The following is a 27905-nucleotide window of genomic DNA, read 5'->3' on the forward strand; positions in this document are numbered from 1 at the left end:
CAAAAAAGTAACAACGATAATATTGAATTTTCGTCATAAACGAATCACACAAGAGTTCTATATCCTCATTTTTATTTCGCATCGATACGCGGAGGCGTTACGCCATTAGTGTATGCAAATTGTCTGTTACGAAGTTATTTTTTTAGTTCACATGCAAATAAGCACGACCATAAAACTCTTATTGTATAACAAGCATAGACTCCGCCCAGAAATCAATATGGTTCGTCTAAATAGTCAATGTCAAAATGTGTTAAGGGATAGATGACAATTTGAAGGTCATAAACATATTTTTGACTTTGTAAAATAAACGCCAAGGTAATATTTATAATGCTTTTATTTTTTTGGTGATGTTTAGCAACATTGTGTGAAGTTGTTTACGAGCTATGGCCGCACATTTGGCGGTATAAATCGTAGCCATTATCAAATATGTAAAAAGGCCATTATCAAATATGTTTATTGGCTGGTTACGTGATTTCGAGGTAAGGAAGAAAGAGTAACTTCACCTTATGTAACTTTAGGCAGATATTATTAAGGACGTATTTAAAGTATAATATCATTTAGATGTTCAATTTAATTTGTTTCTATCTATCGGTACTATCATAAGCAATATTCACGTGCGAATCAGGTTTTTGCGATAAGTTATTGAAACAAGGTGATCTTATTGCAAGGTTAGCTGGGCGCGCAAGGCCAAGCGATTTCTCTGAAAGGCGACCAATGCGTCACACTTCACAGGAATTCGTTCTAATTACGTCTTTATAAATGTTAATAGATTATTTTGTATCTTTATAATTTACTAGATGCTACTCACTTTTTCGCTTATCTCGCAGAAATCGTATGTTTTTTACGATAAGAAAAAGCCTACGTCTTTCTTTGTTGTCTAGTCTATGTCTGTGTATTTTTGTCAAAATCGGTACAGTATTTTCGAAGCCTTAATCGAATGTGGACAATACAATACAGGTTGAAAAATACAATACAGGTTGTATTGTATTTTTAGATTATTGACGTAGATGTCAAATGCATTTTAAAAGAAGGATGCAAAGAGTAAAAGTACAGGTTCACCGGGAAGACACTAAAGTGTCTGCTTTTTTTTTAATGAAAGTACTGCTTTTATAAACAAAAAAATGGTGTAATCGTAATTTGCATTAAGGTAAAACCCCCAAATAAATAATAATCATAATCCACGTTACGCGTCCAAAGTATTAGATGGTTCCGCTTACGACATTGTATATAAATAATAAATATAATTGATGTAGATTTGCAATTATAATCATTATCGTGTATGTCTTATGTATATGTATTAGTATAATACGTGTGATCACGTTTTAAAGTATTATTCAAACATCAGTTTTCTTTACCTGAAATCCACTTATCAAAACAAGCAGAATTTTTTTTTAAATGATAATTACCATAGTATAAAAGGGGGGAGGCTTTTGCCCAGCAGTGGGACACAGTGGGCCAATAATAAAACTTGAGAGGTGTCAAGGGACACCCGCAGGGAATGAAGTTATAAAAAACATAACTGGCTTGCTTTCTATCAGAGAGAAGGAGAGCGACAGAGAAACAACTATAGTAAAAAGCACAGACATAGATCAAGATAGATACCGCATGTCCCGCGAAATATGCGAAAAATATGGTATCTTATCTTGATCTATGTCTGTGGCAAAAAGTGTCGATGTCGGTCAAAAAGTGTCGTTACAACTTTTTCCGTCTAGCCCCTTTCGCAACACGCGATAAGGAACTTCGTTCCAATAATATTTTTATGTTATCCACAGAGTATAGAGCAGCGCATAGTCGAGGAGTACCAGCGGACCCGCAACGACGCCGCGTACCAGCGCGAGAGGCGGCGCGTCAACTACCTGCACCGCAAGCTCAACCACATCAAGCAGATGGTGCACCAATACGACCAGTTGGTGAGTAGTGATGATGACGGTGACCGGCGTAGGTGGAGGTGACTGTGGCCGTCACAAGTGGGCCAGTTACGTAGGCAATGGCGGCCTTCCCCATTGCGTGGCCCCGGGCGGCAGGTCTTTGCGATGCCCTATGGCCGTCTGTCCATCGCCGCCGACACCGGAACCTCGCCGCCAAAAATTCAAATAAAATGCGATCGTTCCACTTCACCACCGGTGGTGTCATATGAATATCTAGTCCATATGACACAACCGACTATTAGTGATGTTACATAGTTTGCTTAGTTGTTCATATGAAAACGCTGAAAGAGTTTTTATGGGCAAAGATGTTAGGACATTTCTCACAGAAACATAGAAGTCAAAAGTAACTCTTACAGCACTGGGGCTGTAGCCAAAGTCCCTTTCGTTAAAAACGATGACGAAATTCGTTAACAAAATGTATGGGATTTGACATTAGTCTTCGAAAGCGAAATGTCATTAAGCGATGACTTATGTCAAACATTTTGATAACTAATTTCGTCATCGTTTATAACGAAAAATACTTGGAAAAACGAAAAATATAAAAATACTTGTCTAAGGGGGCAGATACTTTCCCAGTGAACATTGTAAAAGGGACACATACACACACAAAGTATCATCACTTAGTTTTGTTACATCCCGTATAGAGAAGAGAACTTGCACAGCGAAAAACTATACAAGATCTGTTGTTTTAGTTTGGCACATTTAAAAAGTCGCAATATGACAGATAAAGTAAATATATTTATTAGTAAGAGCTATGTGTGGTTGACGATAATGGTGAAACGTGACGTCACATCTTATCAATCTCACGCCACTTGTGACGATAACGTTTAATGTCATTGACAGTCTCATCGTGGCCATGACTTTGAGGATGAAAACTTAAACTTTGTAACTTGCGAATATGATATTGTAAAAAAATCTTTTTTTTTTTCTTATTTCAAGTCTGGAACCCGGTTAAAGGATTACAAAAATATGCCAGTAAGTTTTTATAATGTGGTTCTTAAAATTGCTAAAGTAGCCTTAAGAGGACAGCATAATTAATCACGCGTACATATGTTGGAGTTAAAATTTAGACATTTCATATTATGAGAATAGACTAAAAAGTTAATTTTAAGAACTATGTTAACATAAAGAACCGGTACTCTTTTTGAAAACGGTGGCAATGTGGAAAAATTACCTGCTAAGCTACATGCTAAGCTTACCATGGAGCTTATTAGAAATGTAAAAGAATAGAAACTTATAGGTTATAACATGACAAACTGACATATTTCCTTTCCAAAGAAAATATGTCACTTTATGCAGTATTCAGTAGTGAGAAACTTTTTCTACAGTGCATGCATGAACCAATAAGAGAGGCATCCAATGAATATATTTGTTTTTCTCTAAAGTTACAGCGCAACCTGAAACCGGAGCGAGTGTCGGCGGCCAGCACGACGCAGGCGTACTGACACTCGCGATGCGCGCCGCCCGCCCGCTGCCTCTAGTACCGGTAACACCCGCAACCGCAATCGCACGGCGTACCAACCGCACGGCGTGTCAACCGCACGGCGTACCAACCGCACGGCGTACCAACCGCATGGCGTGTCAACCGCACGGCGTCGCAACCGCACTGCGTATCAACCGCAACCGCACGGACCAACGGTGTCGCCCGCACGCGTCTCCGGCGAGGCGCAAGCCAAAATTGCAGTATTGTAAATGTGTGTATTTATATGTAACGTGTATCGACACTTTTGACACTCACACATGCGATGCAGTAGTGTGAGTGGCAAAATGTACGAGTTCACTTTGTCGTTAAGATGTTTTCGTTGAAAGATTCCTATTGATGCTGCCTTATCGGAACGCGAAATTGTAGATACGCGTGGCGCTATAGTCGTTGTTGACATGTTGTTAGTTATCGCGGCGAATACTTTAAGTTAAAAGTTCTTCCATTAATTTTTTTAAAAAGTTATCTTCGTCACCGGATATGAGGGCCCATATGAAATTTTATACGAAGATTTAGCTAATTATATAACGTATTTTCAGACTTTTCGTATATAACGTGACGTACTATGCGTACCGTGGTATCATACCTATAGGAAATCCCATAGAAATTATACCACAGTGTGTTGTTATTTGCTGATGTTTCGTATATTTTTTGCAACATATCTTTATATGTATTTAGATGGCATCACAGGTTCCATAAATAATTAACCTCTTTGTGTGTCAGAAGATGCGGAAATGCGGATATTTATACAGGGTGTAACAAAAATAAGTGATAATACTTTAGGGTGTGTACGTGTTCCTTGTAGAGAGTTCACTGTGAAAGTAGCAGCGCCGAAAGACCAAACATTTTTTTCACTTTTGTATGGGGAAACTCGTGACGCTCGGGCCCTTGCCCATACAAAAGTGAAAAAAATAAATTCGTCTTTCAGCGCTGCTACTTTCACCGTGAACTCTCTACAAGGAACTCGTACACACCCTAAAGTATTATCACTTATTTTTGTTACACACTGTATAAGGTTGCCGAATGTACAGCTAAATATAAATAAATTGAATGCAACTTGCAAGAATTATACTCGACGATCGCGAAAAGCAAATAGATTGAAATGCGTTTCGGTTGATATTTATAATGTAAATAACTGAATATATTTTAATAACAAATCAGTACGATCAGAGTAATATTTCATAGGCTTATGGTGACCTACGTAAATTGGTTGAGTTACGTTAAGCCAAGAAAGATTGCTAACATTAACTTTACATAACACGACCAAAAAACGATGGTGCTATCTGCCTGTGAAAAAATTTCACTGACAGTACACAGTAGTCCGATAGTATGAATTTTTTCGTCCACGTTTTATTCAACAAAACTAATTATTGCCGTCTGTTATATTGTCCAAAAGAGTGTTAATTTTAATGAGTGCAACTATCCCGTTTGAGGTATAATTTCATATATTCGCTAGCAAAACAGTAGACAGAAAGTCATCTTCATATTATGAGATCTCAATTTGATTTAACTCGGTCGAACACAAATTATACCAAAAATGTTGCTCATTTAAATTTATAATGAGGCTGACCTTCTGCGCTGTTTGTGTATTACTGATAAAGTCTTAGGCAATTATGAGTCAATTCGTTCTAAATAGATCTCGAATCAATAAGCAGCTTTTTAACTATCCCCTTTTCGCTTTAATCCATCCAAAACGTCATTATTTCTTGCCGGGCATGTATATAGTTATCATGTTCTTGTTAAATTATGTCTAGTGTTCTAACCGACTCATGGATATATTAAACTCCACTTAAGAGGCACTTAATTTTAGGGTTTTTAAGTAGTTTTATTTGTCCTTTGATGAGTTCTGTACAAAGTTTCTTTAGTGTCTATCTTTCGTCTTAGCCATTTTCCTATATCAATGGTGTCGGTTAGTGTTTTGTTGAGAGTCCAATATTTTAAAACGCGTCGTAACCAGCTTTCTAAGGCTGAAATTGTCACAAATTAATATTTTATCACCAGGGTAACGCATAATGGTTTGTGATGTTTACTTACACAAAAAGGTATTTTGTTTCTTGCTTAAACGTCTATTTTAATTTTTTTTAAGTTCTGTTAAAAATTACATTGATTGCTGTTGGGGCATTTACAAAATCATAACAGGCAACATTATGTAATAAAAGTTATTTTTTAAATTGCTTTCAAATTATTCTAAACGACGTATCATCCTATTATGACGTTACTTTTATGATATGGCTACGGCGCGTTTGCTATCTCTTTACCAAATTATATTAAAATGGGTGGCACATACATTGGGAGAGCTGTGACTAAGGGCAACGAAATACATAGCTTTTATTATTTTAAGTTAAATCGTAATTTATTTATAAAATAAACCAATGTTTATAACAATGAAAAATACAACAATTATATCAAATATTAACAATAAATTATGTACCCTTCATTTTAAAAAAACCTTAACACGGGCAAATTTTATTTTTTGACTGTTTTTTGATAACTTTTTGCTGTTTTAGAAACGCCATTAGATGCAATTGTTCCAATGTTAGCCGCCCGTTTCGTATTTAATTAGTTTTTAATGCGTCACGAAAGTTAGCGAGAACCGGCCAGTTGAAACATCCATTAGGATAAGGTTACCGGTCCTTTTCAAACTACCCTCCAGATTCAACAATAAAATGTAGATGTTTTTAGTCTACATCCGAGCTTTGAGACGTACGGCTGAATACTAAACGTTATATAAACTAGGTACCATCGGAGGAGATGATTCATAGACAGTTGACGGGACGGACCTACGTCATTTGGTCGGATTAAGTCAATTCAATTTAAGTCATCAAATGTCGGCTGGGTTTGACACACTGACCTCCATTATACAAGTACGCTGGACTTATGAAACCCACCTGCTTTTTGTGCCTATTTGAAGCGGCCCCTAATGCGGGGGAAGAGAACTAAATTTGACGTAACCACAACCAATAACAACAGTTGTCATCGCTATTATTAGTTCCAAGTACTCTCACTACTGCTATCAGCGCCAATATGGCGGCTTTCAAACGTCATTTTTACGTCAGATTTACTCTTCCCCCGCATTGGGGGCGAGGATTCCGCTTCAAATAGGCACAAAAAATAGCTGTCATTTCAAAGCGTATCATAAGTCCAGCGTACTTGTATAATGGAGGTCAGCTGTGATTTGACATAACGCAACCGAATAACGTAGGTGCGCGATCTGCCTAAGAATCAACTTCTCTGAAAGTACTTGGACAACTTGCATTAATAATGTGGACAGCAACATGTGAGTAACTTTACTGGGATTGTCATCAAATACAAGTTGTCTAAGTTCCCTTGGCCCTAATTTGACTCGCTCGTCATTTTGCCAGGTACAGTGGCGGGTTGTAATGTAGGGGGGCCATTTTGTTACCGTATTAGTATTCGGTCGTTATTTCGTTAAAGTCCACTATGAAATAAATATGATTTATTTAATTATAAAGTTTGTGAAATCGGTTTTATTTACATCTCGATTCGAAAGTCCAAGGCTCGGTTTGTATGGAATGCCGTCTTTCATATTTTGTCCTAATACTAACGTCCATATTTAAAATGATTTAGTGTTAAGTAATTCTGATTTGACTCTCAAAGATGCAAATTTTCTTATCGAAATTCTTTTAGTGCATGCTGATTAGTTATGAAATTGTAATCACATTTTTAATTTATTATTTACTCAAAAATTGAGAATAAATTTAGGAAATGAATTTAAGAAATTATATTTGATCTTAATTTTTAACTTGCTAAGTTGATACAATCAAGACTTTTATTTATTTGATTCGGTGTGGCAACTATAAATCGATCTATTTATCTTTTGATAATATTAAAAAAAAAACAATTGTGATTCCAATTTCAAAACAAACAGTACTCTAGAACTGTCCTTAATCCTAAAGTGTCACATTAAAAATTATTTCAAAATATATATAATTATCATCGTTACATGTACGTATTGATAATATATTTATGTATATAGCGTTTATATTGAGGTTTCGAAAACCTCCCGTTTTAGTTTTGTCAATTATTGTCTTCTTTCGCGAAAGCAGTGGCGGCTCTAGTTTAAGCTGAACAAAAATAAGTTAAAACCTACAAGTATTTAAAAAAAAACTGAAACCGCCCCTGCGTCCAAGTCAATTGTTTTATGTACGTAACAAATGCAATGTCAAGTTATTCGGTCAATTTGTGCGCCCTGTGTTTGCTCACGTTTCGTTTACTCATGGAATACTCATGCGGTCATGATATTAGATGTAAATTTGGAATTTCTTCCCCTATGCCCTATTTATTCGAATTTAACTTTTAAAGTGTATTTATTCGCTGTAATTTTAACGGTCGACGGGGATGCAGTTTGTCCACATCATATTGTATATCAGATTTTCTTAGAAAGGAACAAAAGATGCAAATCAGTGTTAGTGCGAGTGAGAACGCAATAGTGATGTGATAATACTGCGTGTCCAATCGTGGGCTTGTAATAGTCCGTGCGCATTATCTCGACTCCAATATCATCACAAGATTCACAAGTCTCCCTTTTATTTGATATTTATCCGTTGAATTGTTATTGTTACCAGTAGTTTAAGGCGTTTGTTTTATTGTATCAACAAATTTTACAACCCCGTAAATCGAAATCTTGTTATGAAAAGTGGATACTGTTAAATGCATTCCAATTGTTTAATGATTTTAACGGTTCTTTTACGCACGGCCAATGCATAGATCGGCTCGTGCGATGAGCCCGCACTGTTCGTCGACGCACCGAGTTAATGTAGCACACGAAATATTTTATGAACGGACCTTGTATCATAATTGTATTTAGCCATATGGATATGCCAAATACGTGTGCATCACTAAATACACAGACCACTTAATAATAATGTTTATATATAGATTAATATATCCGTAACATTGTAATGTCACAAAGGGAGTTAAAGTGTCTAAAAGTTGGTCGTTTGTTACCGATTAAGTTAGAGGTCGGACGCAAATGTTTGTATTTTGTCACATTTATACGAATGAAATATCTCATTGAAATACCATAGTCCATTGTACAGTAGACATATTTAGATACTAGTGACGTCATTTTCTTATATCCTAGATAGATATATATTAGTGTACTAATTCCGAATTGTATATTTTCGTACGCGCGACGAACGCCTCGTGTTATGTTTGCTGAGTTTAAAGAGACGCTAATTTAATAGTTTCAATTGCGAATTTCGGTTCGCATGCTCGGGTGATGCGAGTTCGACCAATGGCGAGCCCCCATCTTGATGTGATAAAGATCGCTCCGGATTGGTCGAACTCGCGCTCCAGATTTGTGAATAGAGTTCTGTTGAAGTATCTATTAACCCCAATTCACGTGTAACAATGAATCGTGGCCTATTCGTTTCATGTATGTGTATATATGTATCGAAACGTTTTTATTTTAGTGGGGCGTTTGTCGCGCGCGCGAATCGCGTTACACTTAACATAGCTGATATTATAGAGCGCGGGCGGACATTATCCGTTAGATATTTAGATGTAGATCGGGTTCGTACTCCCATGTACGTGTAAATTTGCTGTACAGTCCGACAAACGGCCGCCGCTCGCTCCGGCCCTCGGGCGATTCGCCCGAAACTGAATACTATGAATTATGTCGATGTAAATAGTCGGAAACGCGTTAAAGGATATAATCGTAGTGTTTTTGTCGCTTAGAGTGAGGCGGGGACGTGTACACCCCGTATACGACTTTGCGCCCGCGACGCGCACCGCGGCCTTATGATTTAGAATTTTATATTAGTTACGTGTTGTATAATAAGAGTTGTGGGCGGGGCGATACGTCGCGGGACGCTCGGGGACGCTCGGCGGCGCTCAGGCGCGCTCGGGCACGCTCGGGCGCGGTTAGGCCGGGGCGCGGCGCCGCAACGATGCTGCGATATTTGTGCCCCTGAGATATCAGTGCATTATACGAGTCAAGATGTATAGACGATGCGGTAGTGTTATTGTGTATAGATATATTGCTCGAGTCGGGCGGGAGACCGATTCTTGCCAGCCGGTTCGAGCGAACGACGACTAGCTATGAATCCTGACATCGGCTCACGTTTATTAGCTTCTAATATTTCATCAAAATATAAAATACACAAAAAAAAAATGGATATAAATTTCTCGACCGAGTGCTGGTTGTTTTTTTTAAATTATTAAAATGTAAAAAAAAATTAGATTATAAAGGAAGTATAGGTACAATTATTATGAATATACTTTTCTTTTCGGCATTTTGTTTAACAGTGGAGGGGACTGGCCCTGCTGCTGGGAGTACTGTGCGAGAAGTGTCGAGCATTCAGCGACCTCGGTGTAGAATGTTCCTTTTGTGATTTCTTTTGCTCACGGTCCCTCTTCCATTGCTTTATATTTTTGTTTCGCATACTGTCTACTTGTATATTAATTTGTTAAGGCAGGGTAATGCAGAAATGAAGAGGAGGTACTTTTTTATTTTATGTATAGATTGATTGTTTGAATGTTTCGATTTAGTTGATTTAATCCATGCGATGGAATTTGTATTGTTATGAAAGAAACAAGAGTTTGTTTTGTTTTTTTTTAAATAAGTCATTTTGGAAATTTCAACAATGAGGCAGCGATTAGCTTTTTAACTATTGTCAAGTTACCACTCACTCAAACAATAGTCGTGGGTATGCTCTCTTTGGTCCACAATGGTGTATGACACAGTAGACTATACCGAGGGACAGGGGAACCAGATCTGTGCCGGGTAGTCGAGTACATACAGTAAAAGCTGAAGAGAAATTTGTGAACGAGTATTATTTTAAAAGGTACACAGACTAACTAATCGCTCGGACGGTTAGTGTTGCTGCAATATGCATTTATGCCATCATTTTATTTGAATTATGGGATCAGTGCCAAAACTTTCTCTTTCTTGTTTAGCTCAAACGATGCAATTGTTAGCAAGCTTAGAGGAACAGCTGATATAATTGTTTAGTTAGTCTGCCATTTTGTGAATATTTGTTTTGATAGTAATATGTAAATCTTTTATAATATATTTGTTTACAATAAATGACAACATTATAAATAAATAAAATTGTATTTTCCATTTAAACTGATGAAAAAAATATAAAAAGAATAATATGCAATGATTTGGCTGTTTTATTTTTTCCAATACTTATAGGATTCAATTCCTGCTTATGGCAGTACAAATTACAATTGATTTTGCCTGATAACAAATGAAGTACCTAAGTAATACGACAGTATATATTAAGTCTATGAGTAAACAAAATATAACTGTCCCTTTTTACTCAAATTACCTCCTAATTTGTGTAAAAGGTGAAAGAAAGAGGACCGTTAAAACAGGTTGATGGGTAGCTACAACTATTACATTAATCTAAACTATACTAAAACAATAAAAAACTATTATTACTTACTTACTAAAACAATAAAAAATATTATACTGTAGATACTAAAACAATAAAAATATTATTTTGTCTCATTTTTATTTCATTGTTGCTTCACATTTTCAATTTTAGAAAACCATAGACCCAAGTAGGATATAGTGATAAACTCTTTGAATTAGGTTTAACTTTGAATAAAGGTGAATGCCCAAAAATGTATGGACCAAGAACCCGTAATCGATTCAAACCATTTATATCAGGCATAGTAGACTACATCTACGGTATCCCAAATACAATGTCCTTTTTGGATTAAACCAGCGACCACATAACCCAATGTGGTCGCTGGATTAAACAATCACCAAGTACTTTAAAAACGATCGTAACCAATTGACTTTTCTTATAGGAATCTATGATATTTAGGACGACATGATGCTACAAACGATATTGTGACGATCAGTACGTAGTAAAAACACATTTATATTTGTCTATTGATTCTTATATTCATGTATTTAATATTAAAATATTTATCACTTTTATATCTGAAAGTAGGTATAGAATGTCAGTTTGGTATAGAAATGGTATAATCTGTACAATGTATTTTTAACGATTATTACATGATATCAGTTAACTATCTACGTCTTTTCGAAAATAAAAGGGCAAACGAGCAAACGGGTCACCTGATAGAAAGCAATTACCGTCGCTCATGGACACTCGCAACATTAGTAGAGCTACAGGTGCGTTTAAGAGGGAATACGCTTTCTTCCGAAAAACGTACGACGGAAGACTGGCACTCATCAAAGTGATGAGAATGGTATATTTTTTGCGTGGAACGAGTGCGAAAAGTTGCAGGACGTATAGCCCGTCTAAAAAGTCACGACATTATTAGAGTCGCCACTTGTTTCCGGTGTGGCCTCTTATGGCCACACTGTATCCAGTCACTATAAAAGATTTTGATACTATACAGTGTGTAACAAAAATAAGTGATAATACTTTAGGGTGTGTACGTGTTCCTTGTAGAGAGTTCACTGTGAAAGTAGCAGCTCTGAAAAACAAAAAAAAAATTTCACTTTTGTATGGGCAAGGGCCCGAGCGTCATAAGTTTCCCCATACAAAAGTGAAAAAAAATTTTGGTCTTTCAGCGCTGCTACTTTCACAGTGAACTCTCTACAAGGAACACGTACACACCCTAAAGTATTATCACTTATTTTTGTTACACCCTGTATATTAAATACAGTTTAAAAACACACGTTCTAAATATTATGATTTATATATACTTATTATGTAGTTAAGAAAATTTGAAATAATTATGATGTAACAATCTAATCTATGTAAAGTACCTGGGCATTTTCAAAAAAATGTGTACCCCTGGTTTTTACCTTGTCCCTTGACTTCGCTACAGATTATTTGTAAAAAATTACATACTAACATTTTGTAATTTTAATGTAGGAGCATAAACAAGTTTTCTTTTATTAAAATACATTCACGTTTGTATAAAATTTTATTTAGTATGAGATTTATAAGGGTTTTTAAGTACCGAAACCTATTAAATTCACCTGTCCCCTTCCCAGAAGTTGTAACAAAATCTTTAATAACTATTTTTTTTCTTAAAGTAAGTTACTTAAAAAACATATGTTAGATTCCTAAATACTTAATGTATCAATTGAATGTCTTGTTATTGAAAAATCTAACATAATTTAACTACAAATTAATTAAAATTATAATCATGAAAAAGCAACCCGACCGGAATGTTCGGTTTAGTGACCGTTTTTTTTAGTTTTATAAACATACTACAAAAATATTTTCGGCACTAAATGATAGCACTATATTTCATTGTACATCGAGAAACTTCAATTTGAATTTAGTAGTTAAAAATTTGCTACAAGACGCGGACGCAGGTTGGATGGTTCTTCAGGAACGGTTTATTTGTTCAGATAAGTGACCATATTTTGTAAGCATTATTATACTTTCTCCAACTGTTTCTACTGTTGACACGTTGCAAAATTAGCTTAGTATTTAGTATAAAAAATGAAATTGTGATAACTATTATCGGTTATTTACAAACACTTTAAAAGTAAAAGAAAGTAATATTACGTGACTTCCGACTTGTGACTTTTCGTATGGTCACATATAATGGAACGGACAAGTCACAACAGGCGGAAAGCATAAGGCTTAGTTCACATTTTAAATAAATTATTTTTTTATTCACAGATTTTATTAAGAAAATTGGAGATTTTTAAACTGGTACGATTAACGTACAAATATATTTTTTATTACTTATGTGTTAAGGTGACGCCGCGTTAAAGTAAAAAACCGTTTTGGATATGTTTTAGATTGCTAGTTTTCTATGAAAGCCCGGCCCGGCCTTTCACAGAAAACAAGCAATGGAACAGCAAAAAATGGAAAGGGCGTAAGCGACAAAATATTTTTGTTGCGTAATTTAAAAACCATAAATACATTTCATATAAGCTATGGGCAAATTAAAGTGTATGCTTGAACCAAGCCATGTACAAATTTGGAAGCTTAAATCACTCTCCTCTTTTCGAAAAATAGGAATCCTTTTTTTTTTTACACAGGTCTATTTGATTGATTATTCTGTGTTATAAAAGTTGACCAATCGTGTTATGCTATGGGTAAACCAAAGACAAAGACATGATAAATACTGACAATGAACTTTAATTTCTTAGCTTTAGTCATTGAAAAATCGATATCGCTACAGCCAAATTATCAAGGCGTCGCCTTTACTTAACAATAACAAATATTTAAAATTTAAGTAGGTACCTAAAAGTTTTTTTTTTTTTTTTTAATTTTGATTTTATTTCCACTACTTTTCTATCAGTAAAGTTGAAAATCATTTTGTGTCGTTGATATTTGCAGATTTATAATAACTAGACATCAGATTATATGCATTTGCATACTTGCATATGCAAATGCATATAATGTCACTTTTTAGGCGATAGTGCATATTTTGGCAATTTTTCGTTGATAGTGCATATTTCGGTAGTTTAACTTCCATGGGCATTAAGATTGCAATCGGAAAATGTTGGTAGAAAATTATTATTGGCGTATAATAAATAAATAAAAAGTCTTTATTTCAAGAAATTAAAAATCCTGGATTTTATGAAATTATAAAAAATGGCGCTTTTATTAATGTCACTACCGGAAAAGTCTTCAAAAAAATAATAAATTTTAATATTAAGTGACTTTTGATTGTGCATATTTTGTGCATATTTCGACCATTTTTCGTGCATATTTGCATGGATATTTCGGCACTTTGATCGTGCATATAATCCGATGTCATTAATAACTTAGGAATTCGTAGACATGTGAACACATCTTTATGATTATGAGATGTTCGTCCCTCTAATTATTGAAGTTAAATCTATGAAATCAAAGAATTTTTTACTTTTATAAGTAGTGCAACAATAAAAATGTTTAAATAAAAGGTTTTTGTGTTATAAAAACTCCTTTAAATATGTTAAATATTACTTACTCATGTAAAAAAATGAAAAATAACCTAGTGGTTGGGTCACATAGTCACACTATGGATTAAAAATAATTGCTACTCTTGTTGATCTTTGAAATTATCTAAATTTTTTTTAATAAACAATTAAATATGCATTTCACTAGATTAAATTAACGAAGAAATCCATTTATTGCTGTATTTTTTTGTATTAAATTATATTTTACATTTAGTCGCACAACGGAATCTGTTTCGTCGAAAATTCGATTTTGTTTCAATAATATCAGAATAATATAACGTTTTCAGCGTTCTTTTTAACTTATTCCATTAGTTCAATATTTTTCCTTGTATATGACATTCAAAAAAAGGTAAATAAATGACCTTAAAAAATATAGACATATTTTTGCAAGGGTACACGTTTTTTTGAAAATGCCCACCTACCTACTTACGGTTGCCTGGAAGAAACTGCTTCCAGCAGTAAGGCCGCCATTTCAAACTGTTTCTTTTTCCCTCTTTGTAAGCATCTGATTTGTTTCATTAAACGGTTGAACTGATGTTGCCAAGAAGTTTACACTTGGATGTGGCTAATTTTAGTCTTTAAATATTCCTGGAAGTCCAGGAAAGGTTTATGAGTGACACGAAGTTCACCGGGACATCTAGTCACTAGTGCTACATATTATTATGAATTTATAACACCTGTTATTTAAGTACCCTCTCCCTGAGAGCTGCAGAGCTACTTTGATGACCAGTGAGAGCTGAGAGAAGCTCACTCCTTTTTTATTATGGAACTACTTATTTAAGAAAATACAAAAAATAAATAAGTGAAAAACAGGGTTTTGTTATGTAATATTCTACAATGCAGCGGGAAACAGAATCATCGTCACTTTCTAGGTCCATGTAACTTTACAGCAGTGGTGTCACAGTGAAGAGGCACTTTCATCTTCAATAATCAGCTCTTCAATATTGAATTTAGGATATCCTAATAAAGGGTTAATTCCCACTCCTTGTATTTATTTTCAGTGTTTCAAAATGATAGCATAAATTCTCCCAGTCATTTCGGTTATTTCGTTAAACGCTTTTTCTACTACCTGTAAAGGTAACGTAAAAATTAAAACGTAATAATTATAATATATTACGCTGCATCAAAGTGTTAAAGGAGTTAAGCACATACACTGTGACACGAGAATTTTATATACCTACATCTAAAAACGCAAAGCACCTAAGTGAAAGTATCAATCATTGTTAGGCGCGTTATATGATAGATTTCTTTGACAGTTCATTGTTTACGTAAACATAAAGTTTAAGTAAAATTGTTGTTTTATTATACCACATAATACTTACTCAGGCTACTTAGAATTGCATTATACAATAAAATAAACAAATAAAATTGATAAAACAAACGCTTAATTACCTGCTACTATGGCGATTGTGCGATCAAAATCGGAAATGTGGACGCGAGAATTTCAGTGATATTTTCGCGTATTACTATTTTTCTTCAATGAAAATCTTCAAATTTTCAGCACTATGACACGTCTTTCACTTTAATTATTAATATTAATCACAGTAACATGTTGTTTTCACATTGTAAAACTAAATTTAATCGACTATGGGTTTTTTTGGGCATTCACCTTTGTGATTTGAAATTTGCCACCAAAGTTTGCCACAGATACTTGTGGCACTTTAGTAATCTGTGGCTAATATATAACACAGATTGTCTAATAGATCTTTCATTGTATGTCAAATTATGTGTTTCAAAAAGATGACAAACATATCATACATTCGTACCGATATCCTTATTATAATATTATAGCAATATTTAACATATTAAAAAGATATTTACGTTACTAAAACAGTTTTGAATAATTGTAGCCACCTTTTGGCTAATTCATATGCAAGTACAACACTATAATTTCTTATCTGTAGTCAGGTCTTGTCAACAATGTAAAAAATTAAAACGTCAATGTCATTTAAATAATTTTATTCATTTTGTGAATTGGCGTTACTTTTGCATAAATTGTGGAATTGAATTCGTTTCGCTTTGTAAATGTTACTACCGTAACAATACAAAATGATTCATTTTAAAGACAATAAAAACAAGTCCGCGCTAAGTACAAGATGGGCTCAAATGTCCAAACAGGAACAAATCATCGAGAAAAAGAAAATGGAGATTCAAGCCAAACTGGAAGCTCAAAAAAACGCAGCTGCTCTTGCGGCTCAAGCTAAGCTTTCTAAGTAAGTTGCTTAATTAATAACATTAGAATATGTACAAGAGTACCTACCACATGTCCTCCATAGACCTTTTACAAGATGTGTTTTTCCGCAATAAGAAGCCTATGTCCTTCCCCGTTGTTGTGTAAAATATCATCAAAATCCATTCAGCAGTTCCAAACCTATTAAATGCAAATAGACTAACAAACCTTTCCTCTTTATTATATTGGTATAGACTTACATGTAATAAACTGTACTTATGTCAATTTGTAAACAATTTAAGTAAGTAATATGTCCATTTGATGTCAGGCTTAAAATAAAAAAAGTAATAATAAATAAATTTCTATGATTTCAGCCCAGCTTCATCAGATGATTCAGGCTCCAAGAACATCTTTTCTAATGATGGTAGTTTCATGAGCCAATACAAGGCACTACTTGAAAAGCAAAGTAAAGAAAAACAAGAAAAAGAGGAAAAAGAAAAACAAGAGAGACAAGAGAAGAATGAGGAACTTCAGAGAAAGAAGAATGAGGCTAAACAGAAGTCAGAGCAGTCTTCTCAAGAAGTAGATTATGACTCGGATCAAAATTTTTCCAATGATAGACAAGATCATCAAGAAGGCAGGCATAGGTAAGGTTTTTACTATAATATTCTAATATGCTGATCACTATTAAAGTAATCAATTTTAACAGATGAAAGCAAACTTAAGTTATTTGATTGTAGAAAACCTTGCTGTGTTGTTAGATATAGATGTATTATTATCATATTTCTTACTATTATTTACAGGGAGAGGAATCGTCGTTGGGACAGAAGTAGAAATAGAGGCCATAGTCCTTTCACACCAACAGTGGAGGACAGAAAACCTCATGACACCAACCACATTCCATCCCTGATGCAACTCTCTGTTAAACCTCCCGATAGATCTCCCAACCGGTCCCGATGGAACAGGGATGATTCTGATTCCAATGATGACTACGAAAGAAAGACCAAGCAAGAATTTGATTCTGATTCTACCCATGCTCCCGATAATATTAATTCCCAACCTGGTCCTGATTTTATGAGTGGTCCTATGGGACCCAGACCTATGGGTCCGGGACTAATGGGCCCAGGACCTATGGGAGGCCACGGTCCAATGGGTCCAGGACCTATGGGATATAGTCCCGGCCCAATGGGTCGTGGCCAAATGGGACATATGCCCATGGGCCCTAGACCAATGGGACCCGGCCCGATGGGCCCTGGCCCAATGGGAGCTGGTCCTATGGGACCGGGTCCAATGGGGCATGGACCAATGGGTCCCAGACCAATGGGTCCAGGTCCTATGAGACCAGGTTCAATGGGCCCAGGCCAAATGGGACACTCTTCAGGCATGATGCCTCCTGGTACTTCAAACAATAATGCAGGTCCTGGGCAAAATGTAGGCAATAACATGTCCCAAAATATGGGACCAACTAATTCTAATATGCCTGGTAATTCGAACAATCCCAATATGCCCCAACATAATATGGGACCAGGAAATTCTAATATGCCCCCGAACATGGGCCAAGGAAATTCTAATATGCCCCCAAACATGGGCCCAGGAAATCTAAACAGGCCTCAAAGTATGGGCCCTGGGAATCCTAATATGCCCCCGAACATGGGTCCTGGTAATTCTAGTATGCCACCAATGCCCTTCATGGGTGGGCCGCCAAACTTTCCAATGCCACCGAATTTTATGGGCCCCAATGGACCCCGTGGTCCTTGCGGACCAATGCCGCCGAACATGTGCGGTCCTAACTTCCGTGGTCCTAGACCGAATGGTCCAATGCCTCCATTTTTCCCTCCCAATGGTCCTCCAAATTCTATGATGCCACCAAACATGAATAATGATCAACGATTTATGGGTCCGCAGCCACCTTTCGGTCCTAATGGTCCTAACTTTGGACCGAACAGGCCCAACTTTGGACCGAACGGGCCAAACTTCGGGCCAAATGGGCCAAACTTTGGACCTAATAATATGGGCAACATGCAATTTATGCCTCCCAACTCGATGCCTATGCCTCCACCTGGTAATGAACAAAATTTGGATTCAATGAAACATTCTTCCATGCGGCCAAATGAACACGAAAACAAGAAAGGTAAACATCTCAGTTACTTTTAGATTAAAAGGAATGAATGAAGACTTAAAATGTTCTCAATTATCTGGGCTTAAAGACTACTTCATATGAAAAATATTGTTTTGTTGTAATAATAACTGTAAGTTAGTAATTGTATGAAACAAAAAAATACTTAGCAATTTTGTACACAACAAACAATGTAATGTTTTGGGTATTTTTATTCTATGTGCGTAAAAAAAAATAGGAAATTTTTAGTAACCAAACAGATTAAGATAGTAAATGAGATGTAGTGCATGGGTTTGGGTTTGAAGCGGACGTGAGACAAAATGCTGACTCGTGGTGTGCAGTTCTTTCTGCAGATACGTTCCAGTCCATCCACCGAGCAGCCAGCGAAGTAGCCTCCAATGGTGACCACTGGGAAAGTGTTCTGAAAGCAATGAATTCACAAGACCAATCTTTGTGGTAATGCCACTATAGCTATGATCCCGAAGGAGGATTGCGTTGTATTCATTTTTATTACTTTCATTATACGAGTATAAGAGAAACAGTGTTGTGTCTAGAAAGATTAGGCTATTTCTATGGTGATTTTAGTTTACTGTTTTTTTTTTTACTTTTTCTATAAACATGTACTAAAATTAGTAAGTTAAATCATAGGCAGATGGTATGGTGGATGGTAGATGACTTGCGTAATTTGGTTGGGTTTACAACTAACATTGATTTGACATATCACATAACCCAACCAAATAATGTATTGCCCTATCTGCCTACCAATCAATATAGATGTTGATTCCGGGTTTGTTTGGTGTTTGTAGTACATTCTTGTAAATTAAATTTTCCTTCTTGGTTGCTACCAGCATGTACGTAAATAACTTTAAACAGTTTATGTATTATTGTTTACATGTATGTTTTACAATTTTTGTGTTTTCAATCAATACTTGATTAAACACCTTAGAAATAGCTCTAAATCTTACTCAAAACAAGGCTGTCTCCCAAATTTACAGGTTTATTTTAAACATCCTTTACTTTTGTATTCTGTGAATTGGTTTTACTTTATGAGTCATTTCAGGTTCCTCCATAATACAAACTCCAATGAGTATGAGATGTATCGGGACCTAGTGAGTAAAATAAGAAATGAGAAACAAATAAAGAAGGAAGAAATTAACCCGGAAGACAAATATGAGCCAGAATTTTCGTTAGAGGATGATGATAGTAATGATAAACCATATAAAGATGATAATAGCAAGTAATAAAATGTTAAAATTCTATAAAGCAACATGTAAATACAGTAGAAACTCAATTATCCGGCCCTCGGTTATGCGGATTCGCGACTATCCGGACTTTTAACAAAATATATTGATTTTTGGTGTTTTTATGTACTGCACATATTATGAACAGAACCCGCTTTTCTTCGTACATTCTATTATCCGGTTTTTCGATTATGCGAATGTCTAACAACAACAATTATAAGGGCCTGTTGGCTGTTTCACCACTTTCTGATAAAGTGCTTTAGACTATTCAAAACTTTTTTGATAGATTCTCCATACTTGATCTGTCAAGTCAGGAAGTGGTGAAACAGGCCCTTAGTCCGGTTAATCGAGTACCTACTGTAGTTCAATATATTTTCAGTATGTAAGGCCTGTAAAGATAACCTAAAGAATATTTCTTTGTATCTCTTGTTTCTCAAACTACACTTGGAGCAAGGTCTTGGTATAAATATCGAGTTTATTGAAAATATAATTATCATCGAGAGTTCACTGTAGTCTGTACAAAAGGTTTTTTGGTATTGCTCTCGATTCTCGCCTTTAGCTCACTAAGTATACTAAGGGCCTGTTTCACCACTTCCACATCAGGCTATCTGGCACAACTTATCTGACAGATACTCCATACTCCATCTCAGTAGTCTATCCGGCACTTATCAGGAAGTGGTGAAACAGCCCCTTAATCTAATATTTTCAGCAGCTACCAGCAAACTCAGTTCAACTTAAAGAGAGAGGCAAGCTCGCAAAGTGATGAGGAGACTGAGACTAAACGAGAGAGACGGAAGAAGAGAAAATCCAGGTGGGGAGACGACCCACCAGTAGACATCAAACCCCCTGGCATAATACCACCACCACCTTTACCAGGTAATTAACCCATCAATCCCCCAAGTGGCACCCGGCTGTCGCATAACAATTGAAAATCTATTGCGTCTGCCATTCTCACGATCGAGGTATTACCATAATGATAGGATAATTTATGTAACCAAAATAAAATAAAAGGTTTTTCAACAGAAGCTTAAAATATTAGTTCGAAAATATTAAAGTAATGGAAATTAAACGATAATATTAAAAATATTTAGCTTTATTTATGCTAGCACGTAAAGATATTGTGAAATATATGAAATGTAACACAAAGTAAGCAACATAAACTATTCTACCGCGTAAGAGTAAAGAGTGTTTTTGTCAGCATTGAACAGAGAATCTGTCACATCTGCGTTGTAGGCGCACAGTACAAGAAGGTTACTTTACGTCATACGGTTATGCCCGGGCCGCACCTGCGTAGTGCTTCGTGCTTAAAACGATACCATCGTCCGCGTGTATCGTCTTATAGCACGAAGCTTCGTACGATAGACACATGTGCGGCCGCGGCATTAGGATAGTTTATTAACCGTTTCATGTCCTGTCCGTCAGTCATTGAAGTCATTCAACCACGTAACGGGTTGTTCCTTATAAAATAATTATTAATTATATGTAATTGATTGTACTGTCGGAAATGGACTGGTGGAAATTCATTTTAAACACAAATAAAACACAGCTGAGTTACTGGTACTGTACAAAGTTTTAAAATTGAAGTTAAAGAAAAATCACAACATAATATATGGTTTAATACACAATGTAAGAAACAGAGATTGATGATTTTTATCGAAACCGGTCGTGTTTAAGTTAAATTTGTAGTAATTAATGAATATAGTGGGAAAAGTGCAAGTAAAATTGTGTTTTATTTGTGTTTAATTATTAATAAGTATATGTCTATTGTCTACTTTTAAGCGTTTGCTGGCTATTAAGTATGTTAATTTTATAAAATTACATACTTAAAACATGCAAAAAGCAATTCCAGGTGTGCAACTTGCGAAGATAGACCAAGAAGGCATCAAACTGAGCACATTGAACCGTAACAATCAGGCGCTGATGCAGTATGCCCTCACCAACTACGGCACAACCAACCTCAGTGCGGAGGACTGGCAGAAGTGTGAGGATAACTTCAAACTCAATTTGTTGTTTCAGGTCAGTTACTTTCACAGCATAGATCTAGATATATAGCGCATGTGTATGTACTTCGCGTGCCATATCGCCATATAATACACTGGACAGGCTATGTCGTACAAAATGACAGCTATTTTTTGTGCCGATTTGAAGCGCTGCGGTGAGCGTACTGTGAACGAATTACATACAAAATTACAACCACCATTTGCAAAATAGTAGTTCCAAGTACACTCACTACTGCTTTCACATAGTAATCAGCGCCAATATGGCGACTTTCAAATAGGAACATTGATAGCGATCGCCTGTCCAGTGTATTATAGAGGTCAGTGCATATCGCGCTCCTAAACGACGAGCAATGCTCGTCTTTCGAAAGTCTGTTCTTTAGTCTGCGCTCCACCATTATCGGAATCGGACGTCAATCGGAATTTTAAAAATGCCTAATTGTGCATTATTTCCGTATTGAGCTGTAGAAATTCGAATAGAAACATTGGCCTAGATAATGGACACGTTTCTTATAATCGGTACATCACAGTAGGTCGGAAAAAAGTGGCACGCGGTCGTTTTCATACAAATGGAGGAAGAGGAGTATCTATCTTGATCTATGTCTGTGTAACCACACACTTAGTTAATATTGTTAATCAACTTCTCCAATAGTATGTTTCCCGTATCCCCTCCCCCCTCCTGTCTGTCCCATATGAATAAATGCATGAATGAAAATACTTTATTGTTTCAAAACAGACATACAGAACTTAGTAACTAAGTTTGAAAACTAAAAAAGGCGGTCTTATTGCTACAAGCGATTTCGTCCAGACCAGTGGTCCCCAACCTTTTTTCATACGGACCACAAACATGTTTTGGTCTTGTTGTCGCGGACCGCAACAAAAAAATTTAGGACGAAAGAATAACGTTTTTCAAAGTTAACGATTTAAGAGTGGAAAAAAAATTACGATTTTTAACGACGACTTTACATTATTTTGCCGGTGGGCGTAAACAAAATGGTTTAACAGCACGCGGGCCACAGATAAACTCGGCCGCATGCGGCTCGGGGAGCGGGTTGGGGATAGCTGGTCTGAAATATCATCAAAATAATGTTATCTCAATGTCATCAACACCATATATTTTTCAGGACATGCTGAAGAAGCGCCAGGAGGTGGAGCGTCTGGCGGCGGCCGGCAAACACAAGTACGAGTACGACAGCGACGAGGACACGGCCGAGGGCACGTGGGAGCACAAGTGAGTACAACTGATAGACCGTTTGTTGAATCTCTTGTGGAGAAGAATAAGAATCATTTATTTGCACAAAGTACCGTTACAAAAAAATCTCTTGTGGAGAAGATTAAGAATCATTTATTTGCAGAAAGTTCTTTATGCTGAAGTATTTACGAGTATCATGTCTGTCTTATGGCCTCCCATAAGTAGGCTGCCATCATCTAAATTGCCGTCGCCGGTCAAGCACAAAAAAAGACCCCGGACATTTGGCCGAAATGTGGTTATTTCCCTGGACACCTTTTAAAAGTATTCAAGATATGTCTTCCAAATTTTTGCTAGAACATCTTTCTTTTCCAACAATTTGTAAAAATTTGATTAATTGAAGTCCTTGAAATCGTACTTGATTTTGATCAGAGAAGAAACCATCTGGATTTCTCACTTTTCAAAAACCTGACCTGACGGTCCCCGGACGCCCTTCAACTAGGACAAACTCGGGTAAATCCGGACGGATGGCAGCCCTACCCATAAGGAATAGCCAGTGTCAATTTGATGAGGTCATCAGTCTGTCCCTCTGAAACTGGATCTGCGTTGCGGGGAACGTGTTTTATAAAACCAACAGAATCATTCATTTGCCTGCCCTCGTTGAGCACAGTGATTCTATTGAATCTTAAAAACACATTCCTCGAAACGCAGGTTCGGTATAAACGCAGCTTTAATGGGGACTGTTTGTTTGACAGTTTGTATAAATAATAATGTAAGTGTTCTGATTAAATAATAAACAAAATGGCGCCTGCACTTTTTTGTTCTAAAGTAAGTTCTTCGTTTTTATTGTCCCTTGTAAACGGGACCGTATATTTAATTTCCGTTAACAAAAAGACTCGATAAAAAAGTCGCTTTACAGGCAAACCGCGAAAACAGCAAATCTTAATTTTTAATTCAATATATTTTTATCAGTAAGGAGTTAATATATAAATATGTAATTCTAGATTGCGAGCTAAGGAGATGAACGCGACGGAGAAGTGGGCGGACGAGCTGACGAAGCAGGCGGCCGGTAAACATCATATCGGTGACTTCTTACCGCCAGAGGAACTCAAAAAGTAATATTTGTTTCATAACAATATAGTTTCGATGTATATTAGTGATCGAAGGTTTCGATACATAGTCCCAATTTCGCCAACGTCTGTTGTCTAACAGCTTGTTAAAATGTCATGTCTTCTCTTTCATTCAAATGAAAAAAGAAACAGGTAACGTGATACTAATTCGCTAATTCGAGCATTAACTTTAACAGTTGTTGATGAAATTGGACCTTAGTCTCATTCGATTCAATGATGATTGATCCATACTCTAAAATCAAAACGACATTAAGCTGGATTACAATAACAGATAGTATAGTCTGTAGTGTAGTGTGATAATATAGTCTCAAATATGATACACATAAGTATTAATTAAGTACCAAATGATAATTATCAATTGTATCGTTTGAAGAAAATAAACGAATACACTTTACAGATTTATGGAGAAATATTCAGCGGTAAAAGGCGGCAAAGAACCGGACCTGAGCGACTACAAAGAGTACAAACTGAGAGAGGATAATGTTGGTAAGTATTCTCATTAGCCCTTCTCTCTCTAGACCTCTAGTGCCATTTGCCCATGTTTTAAACTAGGGTACATACATAAAAGTTGGTAAAATTATGTAGCATTTTGAATTATATTGATGTTTATTATTTATTTGTTTTGACCTTTTTTATATATATTATCTTTTGTCGTTTTAGTATTATAGTAAGTATTAGTTTTACTTTTAACGAGCATATATTATTATTGTAAATTTAATGTAATCATATTCGTGCACATCCTATCTGCTGTTTTAATCCTATCTCTCTCCGTAGGGCTGCTGGAAGAGATTTCTTTTAGAAATAAGCAGATCCTTTGTGTCGTCTTTCTGTGTAAATGGTTATATTGTTATATTTCCTGTGCACAATAAATTATAAATAAAATAATTTTATAGAAACCAGTACAGTAACAAAGCTACACAACTGGTTTCTATAAAAATCTCTCCGTAGTTAGCAAGCTTTACTCTATAGCAGGGATCACCAATTAGTTTAGGGTCCATTTTAAGAAATGAAATGACCTTCCCGGTCCACACATTTTATATTAAAAAAATATTTGTAATTACGGAAATTACAATGACCGTATTTATTTAAGTACATATCAATGACAAAAGTGTCAATTTTTATTGCTTGTTTGGAGCGAAATTGGTAAATCCTAAAGATGTTCATCGGTAAGTCGAGACCAAAATTTATTTTTAACGAAGTTCATCTTGGAAAATGCTTGGTCCGCACACAATGGGTCGGCGGTCCGGACGCGGACCGCGGTCCGCCATTTGGTGACACCTGCTCTATAGGAATCCCTAGACACCAATATTGTTTTTCGACACGTTAGCTTCGGCTTTATGTTGTCTGATTTATTTGTAATTTGTTTTGTTAATTTTTTACATAGTTTTAAGATTAATTTTCAACCTAGAAATAACATTTCAATTGTCAGATGCCAAACAATAAAGATTTTCTTCAGCATTGATCAATAACATATTATTATTTTCATTTTGATCATATTCATAAATAGTTACATTACAGCAATGTTCATAGTTCACCACAGAAACTCATTTTTATTATATTACTTTCAGGTTTCAAAATGCTGCAAAAGCTGGGATGGAACGAAGGACAGGGCTTAGGGGTGGAAGGAACGGGTATTGTTGAACCCATTAACAAGTGAGTTATGAGTTATGAGTATACTTTTCAAATCTCTGTCTGTCTGCCTGTCATTATTATTAATCTAGTTAATGGCCCACTGTACATTCTTACCCAATTCTATTCTGTCTATGCATATAAATGCTCAAACTACTTTTTTTTCTCTCTGGATAGTAAAGGCAACTTTTTTCTACTGTTATTAATGAATGTGTACTCTGTAACTATCCTCTAATAAGGCTAATATAGAAAAATGATAATGTAAAATTGCTATATTATCTAAATATTTATAATATTTTTTGCATGCTTCAAAAGCAGAGTGTTTGATACTGTATATAACTATAAGATCTTTGTAAACAACATTCTTTGCAAATAAATGATGATTATGATTAAAAACTGCCAAACTGATTTTATTAGGTAGATACGTTGGTCCAATAAAAGGAATATTGTAAGGTTCGCCCTATAAATAAATGTCTTCCAAAGTAGAGAACACTTAAGAGTAACCTTTTCAACGCTGCTACTTTTACAGTAAAGTCTATGTAGTAAAATATGATGTGTATTTCAGAGCCAACCAGCCCGTAGCCAATATGGGTTTAGGAGCGAAAGCAGACATCGTGTCTTCAGAAGACGATGAGTTCGACGCGTACCGGAAACGGATGATGCTCGCGTACAGATTCCGACCTAACCCACTGGTATATTATTAAACAAGCACATAAACCACCTTACTACTAAAAATATTTATATAGTGAACAACTATACATGATCTGCTTGTTTCATGCCCAGTTTCTGAGAATTTTTGACAGGAGTTTATCTTCTCACTATAGTCAAAATGAAATAAAATGTCAGCAGCGGTCATTGCCCTTTTTAGTCTAGAAGCTTTATAAAAAATGCTTGCACTGTATTCAGTTAACTTGAGAAAATATTTAACTCTTATATAGACAGACTGTTATAGATTCATCAGAACACCTCTTGGTAACCCTAAGAATGATAATTTCAACTTTGTATGAGTACTTAGTTCTCACCGAGTATGCAAACTACGGTATCGCCCTTAGCGGGCGCTTTTTAGCGGCATCTAGACCTATTTATTTATTTAAATTAAGGACACCAAACAGTACATGCATTAAAACCTAGTTAAACACAATAATAGTATTTAGTACCGATGCATGTACCTTAACAGGCGACACAGCAAAAGACCTACCTAATAGACCTACAATAATTATATTAAACAATACCACGTATTGCCTAATAGCTTTGTCCACACTGTGCCTTTTTTGTTCATTAAGGGCATGCGTTATAGCACTTATAGCGCAGTCAACATCACACGTGAGGCATGCCCGCGACGTTATGACACTTTTCTTTCCAACGTGGGTGGATTTTGACGCATGCAATTATTGAATATGCCAAACGAAAGTTGAATAAAAAGATGATGACGAAAATTGAAGATTGTTGAAGAATTGAAATTGCATAGTGTAGACATAGCTAATGCTATTGACCGTCTAGGGTTAATATTGAACTTTGCGCGCCTTCAATCTAATTGTCAAATAATATTGACAATAAAATTGCTCGTTAGGCGGCCGGTTATACTAGAAACATCTGTCACTTCATTGTCAAATTCATAAATCAATCACGATTTGTATAGAAAACGATGAAATATGACAAGTTTTTTGACAGGGGGTCAATGACTGCTACGGACAGGATTCGGCAATGCGAGAATAGCGCTGTTTATTGGTTCACTTTTTGACGTTAGCCAATTGAAAGCGACGGTGAATAAAACTCCTATCAAATAACTCAGAAACTAGGCGCTATTCCGGCACATTCGAATAATAATTGATGAAATATCATATTCTCTATCTCTTCCGCTCTCATCTATAAAAGATAAAGAGAAGACGTGATGAGACTAGTAGCAATTTGACCTAAAAAATGTAATAAAGTTTATTGCAAAATATTTGTTGTGTGTAATATTATTGTTGTTTTGATTTCAGAACAATCCAAGGCGACCGTACTATTGAAGATTTAGAGATTCGGAAGAATTGGATAAAATTAGATATTGCATTAAAACTTAAGTCATGAAGTAAGTAAGTGTTTGTGTATGAAATGTCCGAAGCAATTTTAATGCTTATCCTTTTACAGACAAAGATAATAGATAAAAGATAAGATATAATAA

At 35.8% G+C, this 27905-nt stretch overlaps 2 protein-coding genes and 1 long non-coding RNA gene across 6 annotated transcripts in view; 2 read left to right on the forward strand and 1 right to left on the reverse strand.

Annotated features, from left to right (window-relative positions):
- LOC121734055 (RNA polymerase II elongation factor ELL) overlaps nt 1-3860 on the forward strand; it is a 63061-nt gene extending 59201 nt beyond the window's left edge. The window contains exons 13-15 of one of the 4 annotated variants that reach the window (XM_042124460.1): nt 1773-1910; nt 2868-2903; nt 3314-3860. In XM_042124460.1, coding sequence (XP_041980394.1) covers nt 1773-1910; nt 2868-2903; nt 3314-3373 — 234 coding nt within the window. In that variant the 3' untranslated portion in view covers nt 3374-3860. The remainder of the gene's footprint in view (nt 1-1772; nt 1911-2867; nt 2904-3313) is intronic. The other 3 variants (XM_042124461.1, XM_042124463.1, XM_042124464.1) reach the window with 3 other exon arrangements.
- Nucleotides 3861-4756: 896 nt separating this feature from the next.
- Nucleotides 4757-5033, reverse strand: LOC121734057. Its single transcript, XR_006036653.1, has 2 exons — nt 4930-5033; nt 4757-4887 (listed from the first exon to the last, which is right to left on the reverse strand). It is a non-coding gene; the product is annotated as an uncharacterized LOC121734057 (long non-coding RNA).
- An 11205-nt stretch (nt 5034-16238) lies between these two features.
- Nucleotides 16239-27905, forward strand: part of LOC121734503 — a 100260-nt gene continuing 88593 nt past the window's right edge. The window contains exons 1-12 of the mRNA XM_042125126.1: nt 16239-16482; nt 16814-17086; nt 17243-18570; nt 18861-19011; nt 19616-19792; nt 20506-20672; nt 21637-21812; nt 22918-23024; nt 23987-24097; nt 24510-24598; nt 25681-25765; nt 26307-26411. Coding sequence (XP_041981060.1) covers nt 16319-16482; nt 16814-17086; nt 17243-18570; nt 18861-19011; nt 19616-19792; nt 20506-20672; nt 21637-21812; nt 22918-23024; nt 23987-24097; nt 24510-24598; nt 25681-25765; nt 26307-26411 — 2933 coding nt within the window. The 5' untranslated portion in view covers nt 16239-16318. The remainder of the gene's footprint in view (nt 16483-16813; nt 17087-17242; nt 18571-18860; nt 19012-19615; nt 19793-20505; nt 20673-21636; nt 21813-22917; nt 23025-23986; nt 24098-24509; nt 24599-25680; nt 25766-26306; nt 26412-27905) is intronic.

The sequence above is a fragment of the Aricia agestis genome, chromosome 15, assembly GCF_905147365.1.
Source record: "Aricia agestis chromosome 15, ilAriAges1.1, whole genome shotgun sequence".
NCBI lineage: Eukaryota > Metazoa > Arthropoda > Insecta > Lepidoptera > Lycaenidae > Aricia > Aricia agestis.